The sequence below is a fragment of the Polyodon spathula genome, chromosome 9 (genome assembly GCF_017654505.1).
Source record: "Polyodon spathula isolate WHYD16114869_AA chromosome 9, ASM1765450v1, whole genome shotgun sequence".
NCBI classification, from domain to species: Eukaryota; Metazoa; Chordata; class Actinopteri; order Acipenseriformes; family Polyodontidae; genus Polyodon; species Polyodon spathula.
Window position 1 is genome coordinate 38714996 of NC_054542.1, and position 12773 is coordinate 38727768.

At 37.5% G+C, this 12773-nt stretch overlaps 1 protein-coding gene across 1 annotated transcript in view; it reads right to left on the reverse strand.

Moving 5' to 3' along the window:
• Window positions 1-12773, reverse strand: part of LOC121320810 (collagen alpha-1(IV) chain-like) — a 70587-nt gene that overhangs the window by 30786 nt on the left and 27028 nt on the right. Inside the window, exons 3-18 of the mRNA XM_041259462.1 lie at window positions 11037-11126; window positions 10401-10445; window positions 10088-10132; window positions 9934-9996; window positions 9744-9797; window positions 7378-7404; window positions 6585-6659; window positions 6327-6389; window positions 5115-5150; window positions 4955-4993; window positions 3944-4027; window positions 3429-3464; window positions 2997-3047; window positions 1990-2034; window positions 1166-1219; window positions 683-724 (exon numbers count right to left, since the gene is read on the reverse strand). Of these exons, the coding sequence (XP_041115396.1) occupies window positions 683-724; window positions 1166-1219; window positions 1990-2034; window positions 2997-3047; window positions 3429-3464; window positions 3944-4027; window positions 4955-4993; window positions 5115-5150; window positions 6327-6389; window positions 6585-6659; window positions 7378-7404; window positions 9744-9797; window positions 9934-9996; window positions 10088-10132; window positions 10401-10445; window positions 11037-11126 (849 nt within the window). The remainder of the gene's footprint in view (window positions 1-682; window positions 725-1165; window positions 1220-1989; window positions 2035-2996; window positions 3048-3428; window positions 3465-3943; window positions 4028-4954; window positions 4994-5114; window positions 5151-6326; window positions 6390-6584; window positions 6660-7377; window positions 7405-9743; window positions 9798-9933; window positions 9997-10087; window positions 10133-10400; window positions 10446-11036; window positions 11127-12773) is intronic.

Sequence of the window (12773 nt, forward strand, 5' to 3'; positions counted from 1 at the left end):
ACAGTACTTTTTCTGAACTGTTCCAGGTTGCGTCTCACAATGGCTCCCAGGAGGTCACAAGACTGACGTATAAACAAGCTTTTATACTGTACTACACAGAATTATATTCTTACTGGTAATAGGGCATTACAAAAGCTATATCCTGCTGTACATGCTTCCAATAATTTAGCATGCAGTTATTTAATGAAGTCAAATAAAAGACAACGCCAGTGATGTGTGTGTCTTTTAGTGGCATCCTTACTGTGATGCCAGTGAGAATTATCCTACTCATGAGCTGGTGGGGGGTCTTAAATAGCCCCATTGATGCTAAAACTTGTATTTCTGTAGATATAGAATAATGAAGTAGCAGTGCCTGGTTGCAGATGGAAGTTTACTGGTCTTCTATCTGCGGTTTTAGATAGGTGGCTGGTATGGAACTTTAGTTACACAAATAGCGTGCTACAAACAGAGCCAAGGTACAGCTGTCCAATTCAGTTGTGCTGCTGGTTTCATCCAGGGCTATGCATGTAGTGTTACTGCATGGCTATAATCACAGTTAGCAGTATAACTGCATGGTTGAGTTAAGATGTATATTGTTTGGGATGAATCTGTGCTGTTGCTGGAATAACCTTGAGTGTTGTATAATATAAGGAATAACCAGTGTAATAACTACTGTAATAAAGCTATTGTGAAATGTACTTACAGTTCCCGGAGGACCTTGAAGCCCAGTTTCACCTTTCTCCCCCTATGCTCAAAGAAACAGGAATCAATGTGAATGAGTAGCAATAGCGATTCGGTCAATCATAAGGAATACAGTGTTCCAGCAAATAAGTCTTTTGGATTAATCACCATTGCTAATGCTTCACGAATATGGTGTTTGATAAAGATAAGCATAATATACACAGATTCCAATTCATAAATAATAATAAATCATAATAATAATGAAACATTGAAACAAATCATATGTTTGAAGTAAATATGTTGTATTTATGCAACGCTGATAAAAAGTAAGAAGTCTGCCATTTTAAAGGCAAGATTTGGAAAATATACCGTATGCATGAAGCAAACAGATTTTTTACCATGGATTACCTTAAGAAGATGTGCAGCTATTCAGAATATTGCAAACAACAGTTTTACCTGCAAAAAACACTTCAATTCCAAACTGTAAAAGCATCTGTATGCTTACCTTCTCACCGTCCTGTCCTGTTAAGCCTGGGATACCTGGAGCACCTGGAGTTCCCTGTTAAACAAAAAACTGATCTTTTACCATAATTACTTCTAGGTTGAGTGAAATAAACTAAAACCAGTGCTGGACTCAAAACACTGCATCTGGGTACCGATATTAGTAAATCTGTTGTCACTCCCGTCATTCCCACAGCCTGATTAAGACTGTCCTTCTCATCCGAGCCACTTGAACTACAGTACAGTACCTGGGCTCAATATTGCAGGATGGAGTACAGCACTGATCCATCCTCTACGTAGGATAATGGGAGGATTGGGAAACTGTTAGACCTAAGGGAATGTTCATAATAAACCTTCAAAAGACAAAAACAGGGTACTACTGTATTGTATTTGAGTCAGTATGTGTGTCAGTAAGATGCAAAGCACAGAAACATGCCCCCTTGTGTTTCAGCTGTTAAATTGTGTTGATGCTGGACTGCAGCTGAACTTGCCTGGTTACACCAGAACCTTAAATTCTGCTAGAATGGCTAGAATCGGTTATAAATATCAATATATTGTACACTATGGGGCTTAGTGTTTAGTGTTTTTTTTTTTTTTTTTAAAGGTTATGAGGGGTTTTTTCACAGTTCTTTTGGAAACAGAAGCTTTTTTTTTTTTTTTTTTTTTTTTATTTTAGATGTATTGAGGCTGAAATCGTCTCTGTTGTTTGTGGGACACCTGTTTTATATGTTCTGTTAAAGCCTAAATCCTATTTCTTCTTCCCACAGAACTGGAAAGTTTGATTACAAAGGGTCAGATACATCAACTAAAGCAGAAACATTTACATACAGTGCTTCCTGGTACTCCATGCTCTCCATCTTTCCCTGGTTTACCCTGAAAATTGCAAAAGCCTAGATTAATATTCAAGCAAGTCCACCCCCCACCCCCCACCCACACACACACACACACACACACACACACACACACACACACACACACACACACACACACACACACAAACACACCTTTTCTTTTACAAAGAAAACAAATCAGTTCACTCTTGTAAGAAAAACACATGTTAATGACAATTTGGAGTAAATAAGGTTGAGAATTTCGTCTGTTGTGCATTGGATTATCAAAGTTCTGGTCTGGTCTATGACTGGGTGCCTAGCGTGTTTGTGTAGCGAATCACAATACAAGGAGCTTTTTGGTGCATCAGGCACATGTGGCCACCTTCTGTCAATCATATGAGTGATCCCATCACTTGAATACTTTAACCACATTTATGTGTGTGTGTGTGGGGGGGGGGGCGGCCACCTTCCATGTGAACCACATTTCTGCTGCTGACATGGGCTTAAGGGCCTGCTCATAATGTGTTTTTTTCTTGCTTGATAAGACGATTTGAGACATATAATTTGTGATGGCACAGACATTACTGTGCCAATATTGTGTCTGCTGGATCTGCGTCATTAGATTTGTCTATATTGAGCAAACTATGCTTGGTTTTGTATAAAATGTTATTGCACATGTTGTGGATACGGGACATAGTGATCCTATTCCCAAAACGTTAGGGACGGTTTTAAGGAATGTTTTATTAAGTACTGTTTTTTGTTTGTTTGTTTTAGTATCTTTATTGGACTGGTGGTCCTTTCTGCAAAAGAAAGTGTGAATGACGAATTATAAAGAGTTCTGAGAACCAAGCCGAATGTGTCAGCAGAGGTTCATTTTGAACTGTAGATGGGACAGGGGTAAAATATGGAAACATCAAACTACTTAATGGCTTAAAGATCTCTCTTATTTATGTGGAGTCAGTCACTTTTAATAAAGAAATCTGCTAAATAAAATGAGTCACTCACTCTAGGGCCAGGTTTTCCAGGTTCACCCTTCACGCCTCCAAGGCAAATACCCTACGAAAAAAAAGCGTTCAATTATATACTGCAGAACACATATGTGATCTGAACGAGTCAGTTATACATACTACAGGATATGAAGCACATTACAGACAGTATATTAGGAAAATCTTGTAGTTCTTCTTACTAGATATTATTTAAATAAATAATGCTTTGTATTCATGAAACTTTTATAGTTAGCTGTTGGTTTATTTAACAGTCTAAAAAAGTTTCATGAATATAAAAAATAATTTAAATCATCAACAAAAAATCTAAATGATTATTGCTGAATATAATTCATTCAGTTATGAAATAAGCAATATACGTCAAACCACAAAGTTAATTTTTTTACATGCATTTTAATGCTCAATTTCACAAAAAAAAAAAAAAAAAACTTACTGGTTCACCTTTGGGACCGACCTCACCCCGGTCACCCTGAAAAAAAAAGCATGACATTCATTTCCCGCTAAGGCTGTAAATTGTGACAAATGGACATACCCCCATAATATATTAAAAAATGTCTGCTTTACAGGAAATCCTTACCACATTTAAACAAGTGGTTCTCCAGATATATTTACATACAATCAAGCAGCCTGCATATAGAGTACATCCCAAGATCCAAAGGTACGTTCATCCGATTTCACTTCACCTCCTGCCAGTGATATGCTTCCTCAGTAGCCAATAATAAATAATTTATTGAACTAAACAAAATCCAGAGGAACAATAACAATCCGCGGTGAGCCTCTCTTTCTCCGTGAATGGGTGTCTCAATTACAGCCTTCCCCTCTCCCTGAGCCTGGCCCTTACCCACAGACTGAAACAAAACCAAGTGCAACAATTAAATGAACCATTAGGGTGCATGCAAACTCCAAATGAGGTAACCACGTTAGTAGCTTATCACACAAAGTCATTACCTTGCTTCCTGGTATAACAGTTACTTGTGTAGGCCCGGAAACCTCTGAGGATATACCAGGAGAGCCTCTTGGGCCTGGTTCGCCCTGTGAAACAGGTTTGGTATTATATATAGGGCAACAGATGGTTTGGAGTCCATTATAAACTTGCATAATCTAAACCATGAATCACAATCTTTTACAAGGTTTAAAATAATGGACATTCAAAATTTATATATACTGTAATTAGAGCTTCTGTTTTTTCTGTTTTTATTAATTTCATTTTTGGTGCTTATTTTTTGCGTTCGCTTTTTATATGCTGTATAAAATTATTGTTTTTGGTTGTTTTCCAAAATGCTTGGGTTTTTTTTCTGCCACAATATGCAATTTTGTTTAAAATCTTCCCTGTAACTGTACTGTAGCTCCATTTCTAATTGTAATCTTGTTTCAATCATGCAAGCACAGTAATTAGATTGAATCAATGGTAGATATAAGTCAAGAAGGAGGGACAGTGCTCAGCTGCACTGGGAAAGGTAGTTTGTTTTTGTTTTTTTGTAGTATGTTTCATGGCTGTACACTGCTTTATTTAAAACCGAAACTCAGAAGCTCTATATATAATATATACCGTGCATATTGTAAATATAACAACGTATCCTTTTTTGCTGTGGACAGGAAGTAGTTTCTGAGAGGACAGGCAGCTTTCATAAGATGAGATCAAAAGACACTTCAGGAATCAGGAATGTTGTCAAAGTATGTTTTTTTCTTGTTCTTAAAGGAGTTATCAAAAAGGCTGTAGTGTTTGCAACAAGCGCTGGGCCCATCTAAGATCATCTAAGGTGATCGTCCCAGCTCCTGCAGCTGATTCACTGGTGCTCTGGAACATTATAGATTTAGATATTATGGGTTTGGAAAGTATTGGATTTTACACAGGAAACCAGGTGCCAGTATAAATATACACTTCAATCCTGTCTTCTATGATTTTAAGGTGGGCTTATATATTGTACATCATTTTTCTTTTGTGAACCTTATACTCACTTTCTCTCCCTTTTGGCCTTGGAAAGTCAATTTGTCACCCTAAAAAAAAAAATTACGATGATTAATCATTATATGAATTAAGAATATGCTCCAATAAATTTTATTACCATCATGCAAGCTCATAGAGTATGTATGTAGTGATTGGGACCTCAAACCTTACCTTCTCACCTTTGAGGCCAGGTAAACCATCAGAGCCCTGCAGAAAAAAAACTAAGTCATTATCATTATTTTTATTGACGGAGCACCCCTTCTAACTTGCCAAAATCGTCAGCCAAAGAACTTCCTCGCACTCAACACACTGTGGGTACATTTTTAAATGCAGGGTCAAGCACGGAATTCCAAACTGTATTGATATTTTCTCATTACTTTCAGTTGAGATGTACCCTGCTTTTGGGCTTCATGTGTCCTACTAAATTTCCCTGACAACACTCCCACGACTTGTGGAGCTAAACAGAAAATATATTTCTTTCCAACCCAAGCTCTTACACAACAAGATACTCTATGTGAAGATGTAGGTGATGTAGATAACTTTTCAATTATACCTTCATTTGAATACAATACTAATGCTGAATGCAAGGAACAACGTCAATACCAGTTGCCGCTTTTGAGGTGGCAAACACCATTTTGGACTTAAAAAAAACAAAACATGATTGCCATTTGTATTGTGTAGAATCCAAACTGTTATGAATCTTGTTTATGTGCAATAGTATTTCACAACAAGCATTTTCCCCATTTTGCCTAATACTATATTATTTGAACAGTTATTGTGGAAGAACATTTTTGTGCTTCATTAAAACATTGTGCAACAAATGTGATCATTTTCAAATTATTGCAGTGTAATATTGACATCTATGTTGCAATTTTAAGTAGGCTTAGCTAACACCTGAATGGTTTTTCTAAAACTTTTGCAGGATTAGGAACTTCGTAAAATGACCCTTGGTCAGGGTTGGAATTTGGTTTAAGTATAATTTCTTTGGTGGTCACAATTTAAACTTCAGTGTTCTGTTCTAAACAATGCTGCACAGTTTACTTCAATACTTTATTTCCAAGGGCTGGATGTATTGCAGGGGCATTGTGACATTACATCATACAGAAGATTGTTTGCAACGTATCCAGATTTAGGGGGACAGTGTCTTTTGTCAAACAACCTTCAATTGAGCTATAAACTGTATATATATATATCTATCTATATATATATATATATATATATATATATATATATATATATATATATATATATATATATATATATATATATATCCATATGAATGTACCAGCTTTACATGTTGTTTTTTTTTTTTTTATATATATATATATATATTTATATATATATATATATATATATTCAATGAATGAGATTTCAGTTTCTTACCTTGGGTCCTTGCAGTCCAGGTGGGCCAATTGGACCCATACGTCCTGGTGGTCCGGGTGGACCCTGTTAACAAAATAAATGAATTAATTGAAAAAAGAGTATTCAGTTCCCATGTAATGTATTTATGGATTTAGATTTTTACCCCCCAGACATACATTTAAAAAATCATTAGATTCAAAATTTAAAAAGTGCAGAGCATATCATATTTAAAAAATAACAGCAATGCTATTGATACAAAAAAAATAGAATGTTACTTACCTGATTACCTGGGTAGCCTGGATTTCCTTTTTCACCTTTGTGTTGAAAAATGCCGTCTATTTCACCGGGCTCCCCCTGTCGGGATTATAAGAGATTCACAATGTCCCCTGGCACAGTGTTCTGAGAGCACAGAAATCGTACAGAACAGGCAACAGCTCTCTTATTATGCTATCGTTCTATAATTACTGTGTGCTACAGTAAATCTGACAAAATTTCAGTATGGAAACAACATACCATGACCCCGGGTTTAATCAGCTTGAAGACTAACATGTTACTGGACTACATATTACTGGCTGGCTGTACTCCAGTTCAAGGGAGGTCTCTAGAATTGGTCACTTTCTGTTGAAAATCCCTTGAAATAAGCTTTACAATTATACAAAAATATCAATTTCAAGGTCACCCCTCACATTGGAGCCAAATGTGATACAAGATCTTAAAATCATAATGTTATACCAAATTCAGCCACATTCTCAAGTTACCAAATTCATACATGTTGAACTACACAAATCTTTCTTTTCATACACACAACACCTGCTAGAGCTCTTTTCTCCATACCTGTGGTTTATGTGTCTTCAACCACAAATGAAGGAAACATCACACATTGTACAGTTTCAGGAAGAGCACTGCCTTTCACTGAGTACTGTGTTTTACATGTTTGTCCTTGTTCTGAGTTGAAACAGATTTCAATGCAATCTCAATTTTGCATTGAACTGTTCTGCATTAATGCCAAAATCCTTTTAAAAATATATAAATAAACCTTTCCACCAACAGTGATAGAGGGAATGTTTTTTACCTTCTGTCCTCCTAGCCCAGGGGTACCCTAAAGGAAAATTAAAATTATATTAATAGCATCCTTTTTGTGTGTAATATCCTTTGTTTCATGCAAGTTATATACACTCCCAATTGTATTATGCCTCACTAAAAGTTTGCCTTTGACTCAGCACTTGATTCCAAGTACAGGTCACCTACCTACAGGTGCCACCACTATATGCTGCTTACCATGAAATTGCGGCTTTATGCATTTACTGATAAATCACAGCATAGTTATCATGCAATTTTGGAGTAAAAGGCATTGAGAATCTTTCATAGTGTATTTCACTACTGATGCCTGAAGGCATGAAATAAACATTCTCCTCTCAGAAATATTCAGGGGTAGAGGTACTTAGATGGGCCAGTCGCATCGCAAACATACCGCAGTCTGCATTTTCGTTGCGACAATTCGCATAGTGTACATTTTGTTGTATGTGCTAAGAGAAATATGTTAACGGAAAGAGCCGCGATATACTAATTTAAATATTTGTTGAGTCATCTTAGCGAGATCTCTAGCATTGCAAGACATGTGCGACATTGTTTTGAATAATAGCGGGAGTTGCCTGAAGGATAACATCTATCCAAGCAAGGGTGGAAGAATCAACATGACATTGTTTTTTTTTTAAATGTAAAGGTCATCTGTACAATGCATTTTAATACTGCTATATATAGCACAATGAAAGGCAGTTTAATCCCATCAGATTCTAGTGGGGTCCCCACTTTCACCCCCAAATAAAAGTGTTGCTGTCAAAAAGATTTTGATGGGGCTCCCGAGTAGCGCATCCAGTAAAGGCGCTCTGGGTGAGTGCAGGATGCACCCTATAGCCTGGACGTCGCCAGCTGGACCGTGGACAGAAGTTCCCAGGAGGCGGCGCTCAATTGGCTGAGCATCGCCAGGGGGGAGGGTCTAGGTCGGCCAGGGTGTCCTCGGCTCACCGTGCACCAGTGACCCCTGTAGTCTGGCTGGACGCCTGCGGGCTTGCCTGTTAGCTGCCCGGGAGCTGCGTTGTCCTCCAACGCTGTAGCTCCTGGGTGGCTGCATGGTAAATTCGCAGTGTGTAAAGAAGCGGGCAGCTGACGGCACGCGTTTCGGAGGACAGCATGTGTTCATCTTTGCCGCTCCTGAGTCAGCACAGGGGTGGTAGTGGTGAGCTTTGAGCCTAAATAATAATTGGGCATTTCAAAGTGGGAGCAAATAACAAAAATAATTGGCAACAACTAAATTAATTTAATTTTTTTTTTTTTTTTTGATAATCACACAGTAGCCTCTCACTAAACCGGACATATCTGTCAGACACAAGGAGGTGCCTGGTTAAAAAACAATACAATAAGATCGCACATACATACATTTATAGTGCTCAATGCATTTTAAACGTAAATCATTGCGCTGAAACAGCACTAATGTGTTTTGGGTAGGCTACACACAATATATGTAAAAATAGAAATATCTACAGTAGGCCTATATAGTACAGTAGTAAAATCAAATGAATACCTAGCACACTTTCTTTTTACTTTAGTATGTAGGCTACCGGTAACACAAAATAAATCATGCTGCTGCATTGTACACATTGGTGTATAATGCAAATAAAAGATTATTTAAAATTGAAACAAAATTATTTTAGCATTTATTTTAAATTATTATTACTTAGTAGCCTCAACAATTAACACAAAACAGATCACAGTCCTGTGCAGATGCTCAGAATGAGCTGGAGGGGTTAGCAGCACATGTGTGCAGTCTATCACTCACGTTGGGGAAACCAAAAATGTCATAGAAATTTGTTTTCAAGGCATGTAAGAACACCCTGCTTTTAGTGAAAATTAGGTACCTGGGTGTTCGCCTCAAAAATGCATTGAGCACAACTGGCAATGGACAAGAAAAAGTGGACTGGGAAATGCCAGCAACAATTGTGACTGTTTAAAACATGCTTTCAAAAGTTCTTAACAAATTGATGCAATTGTAAGTGTCGCAATTGCCGGCAGCTTTAGTACATCTCAATTTTATTATTTGAGAACCATCCTTTACACTGTCTCCAACCCCTTTTTGTGAATTTATGCATAATTACATATTCAACTAAGACTGAACTGCAAAGAAAATCTGCTCCTGCAATGCATTCCCTAAAAAGTCACTAACAGCATATTTAGTACATTTCACCCTAGACTTCGACTTGTTTGCGACTGGTTTGCGTCAGCAGCAACACTTTAGTACATCTACCCCTCTGTTCTGACTGTTGTTAAAGAACCCCAACATACCAATGTGCCCACGTTTTATATTTTAATAGAAAACTACACAAAGGATTAACAGTAATGCACTTGTGGTACTTCATAAATGACACTGAAAGGACTACGTACTGGACTGCCTGATAATCCTGGCATTCCGGGTTTGCCATCGAAGCCCCTGTCACCCTACGAAATGAAAACAATTCAAATGAATAAGGTATTCCGAGCAGCACAAAAACACAGGAACACAGAGTGGCAAAACATTTCACTGAGGTAAATTTTCAACTCAAACGTTCTGGGATAGTACAATGGGAGAGGGTACCTTTGTACCGTTGCATCCTGGGATTCCTGGTGAACCCGGAGGACCATCTTGACCTGGGATACCCTGTCAGGCAAAAGAAAACAAACGATAGACTATGCTGTATAAATGTATTTCCCTTACAAATACTTTAACAATGATGTATATTCTGACTTACTGGTATGCCCGGGGTTCCTGGAAATCCAGGTATTCCTGCAGGGCCCTGTAATAAAGAAATTAAAGAAAATGTATGTGAACTCAGGCACTGACATAGGTGCTGATATATCAGATTTGCATTATAAAGTATAGCACAAATAAGACACTAAACATGATACTGTACAATAATAACACATAGACAATATTAAACAAGTGAAAGTCGGCATCTGTCCAGTCTTTCAAATCACCACTATAATCAACCAATTTATTTAATCAGTTAATCACAGCCATCTATTTGTGATTAAATCTCGACAGACGTGACTTTGCTGACTTACTCTGATTCCTTTCATCCCAGAGAGTCCCGGGGCTCCAATGTCACCCTGTTGGTACAAAAGGATTTGAATTCCATGTATTCTATTCAGGAAAAATACACCATTCAGTTTTACATAAAAATTAGGTTTAAATTCTAAAGAAGGTGTTTTTACAGAGCTCCACTGAACTAACACTGAAATGCCTGCACACGCTGTAATCAATCGCAAAGTCCCTGAAGTAAATCTGTGAGAGAGATATGCTTCTAATAGGAACATATTATGGTGGGGGTTTACAATATAACTCAAGGTCTAGCCAAGAGGGTTAGCATTCTTATTAGTTTTTACACCAACTTCTTTTTCTTAATTTTACTTTTGGTTTAATCAAGAGTGACAATTGGTAGCAAGTAGCACCACATCTGTAACGCTTTTATATTTTTATTGACCAATTGTAGAAACGAATACACACCCTGGTAATCCATTGCAGTCCAATGGTATTATATGCAGGTACTGGTGTGCTATTGTTTCAGCACCACTGTGCCGCATTTGTATCATACCATTGGTAGTTCTATAAGCAGTTTCTATAAGGCTAGCAGTGCTCCGCCACTTTATCAAGTAGAAGTTCTCTGAATGGGTGTCAAAATAAAAACGTGTCTCTCTTACGCTGGGGCCCATTGGTCCATGTGGCCCCTCAGGGCCTTGCATTCCAGGGAATCCCATTGGACCTTGCAACCCTGGAAAGCCAGTCTCACCCTGGAAGAGACAAACACATCACAGCGACATTTTAAAACACAGAGCAGTCATTAACCATAGAGAGAATTCATTTGAATGATGGCTCCAGTGCCAGCTATTTATAGTACTTATCCATCCATAACTTCAAGACTGGAAAAACATGACACACTGCCAGGTAGGCATAGTAACCTTTGTTCTCTGATTTTAAGGTTTGAATCAAGTGAAATGTTTGGAGTAAAATTGGGATTTGAGGTTAAGATAATTTTGGTCCAGACAAATCAACAACCTACAAATGTGTTGTGCCGAAACTTATATAGTCTTTTCCAGCAGGTGGAGATAAAAGCATATAAAAGCAGATTACTGCAATCTTAACTTGCCCTCGTGGCACAGAGTACATCTTGCCTTCTAATACCTAGCATACATAGAAAACAAAGTATTTTCGTGGGAAATCATGTTAATGGGGCAGCATCAAGTGAAACGGATGTGGAAAGATCTGTATGATTGATATAGGCAGTGGTTAAAACTATATAGCATTGAAACAGTTAATGTTCTGAACAACACCCCTGGCTAACAGTATACAGGTGTCTACTATCTGGAAATCCAGTATCTTTCTTAGTTTTTACAGCATCTACATTAACAAAACTGTCAGGAACTGCACAACTGTGGAACAACTGTTCAGCGTAAATTAAATTTTGTCAATTTTGGCACCATCTGGTGCTTTTTGAGAGAGTTGCAGTTGAAAACACTGCTATTAACTGCTGTGTTCAGCTGCTTCGACACAGATATCCAAACAGCAGAAATCACCCTTACATTTTCAACTTTCCAAAAAGCAGACAAAATAAAATGAATCCAGTAAAGATTAATGGAGAACTAAAAACGGTAGTACTTAAAGAGAAAAAACTAGGAAACCAATCTGTATGATTTATTAAAACAATTAACAAGCATATATTTAAGGAAAATAACCATTTTCACTATTTTGGGTTAAAGTTTAATTCACAATCTGTTTGGCATTGGATTAAATACTGTTTTTGGGTTAAAGTTGAGATTTCAGTTTTACTGTAATTATAATTGACTGCTGGTTTCTCAGTGTAACCACAATGAAAACCACAAGGCTAGTGCTTGATTAAAGAAGTATGTTTAACAGCACAGCAAAACCTGAAACACAACTCTGTTTTTGAAAAGGGCCAAGTTATTATGATTCTGTTTATTATGGTATTCAAAATCAACTGGAAAGAAAAATATTGGGGGAAAGTAGTTGATACACAAGCCTATACATAACAGCTGTGAACATCTGGCTAATTTAGCAATTTAGGGAATTTTTGGAAGTTAATTAGACAAACTAGCTACTTTAAATACAACCAAACAGCAACACATCACAAGGTTCATATTAATGCCCACACAGTAGAGCTGCTCCTTTTAAACAGAATTGTCATGTTTGAGAAACACCTCCTCCCATCATAGCAAGATTCTGTCTGACTCCACCACAGTTGCCACAGCAGGTACTGATTCCTTTCTACTGATCACCTGACTGATGTTCCTTCTGGAGTCTTTTGGCGCCATCTAGCGGTTCTGGAGAGGGAGTTGGAAATACTGCTCTACTGTGTTCAGCTGCTTCAGCACACAGATATCCTTCAAAGCGCCCTTACATTTTCAACTTTTCACAACAAA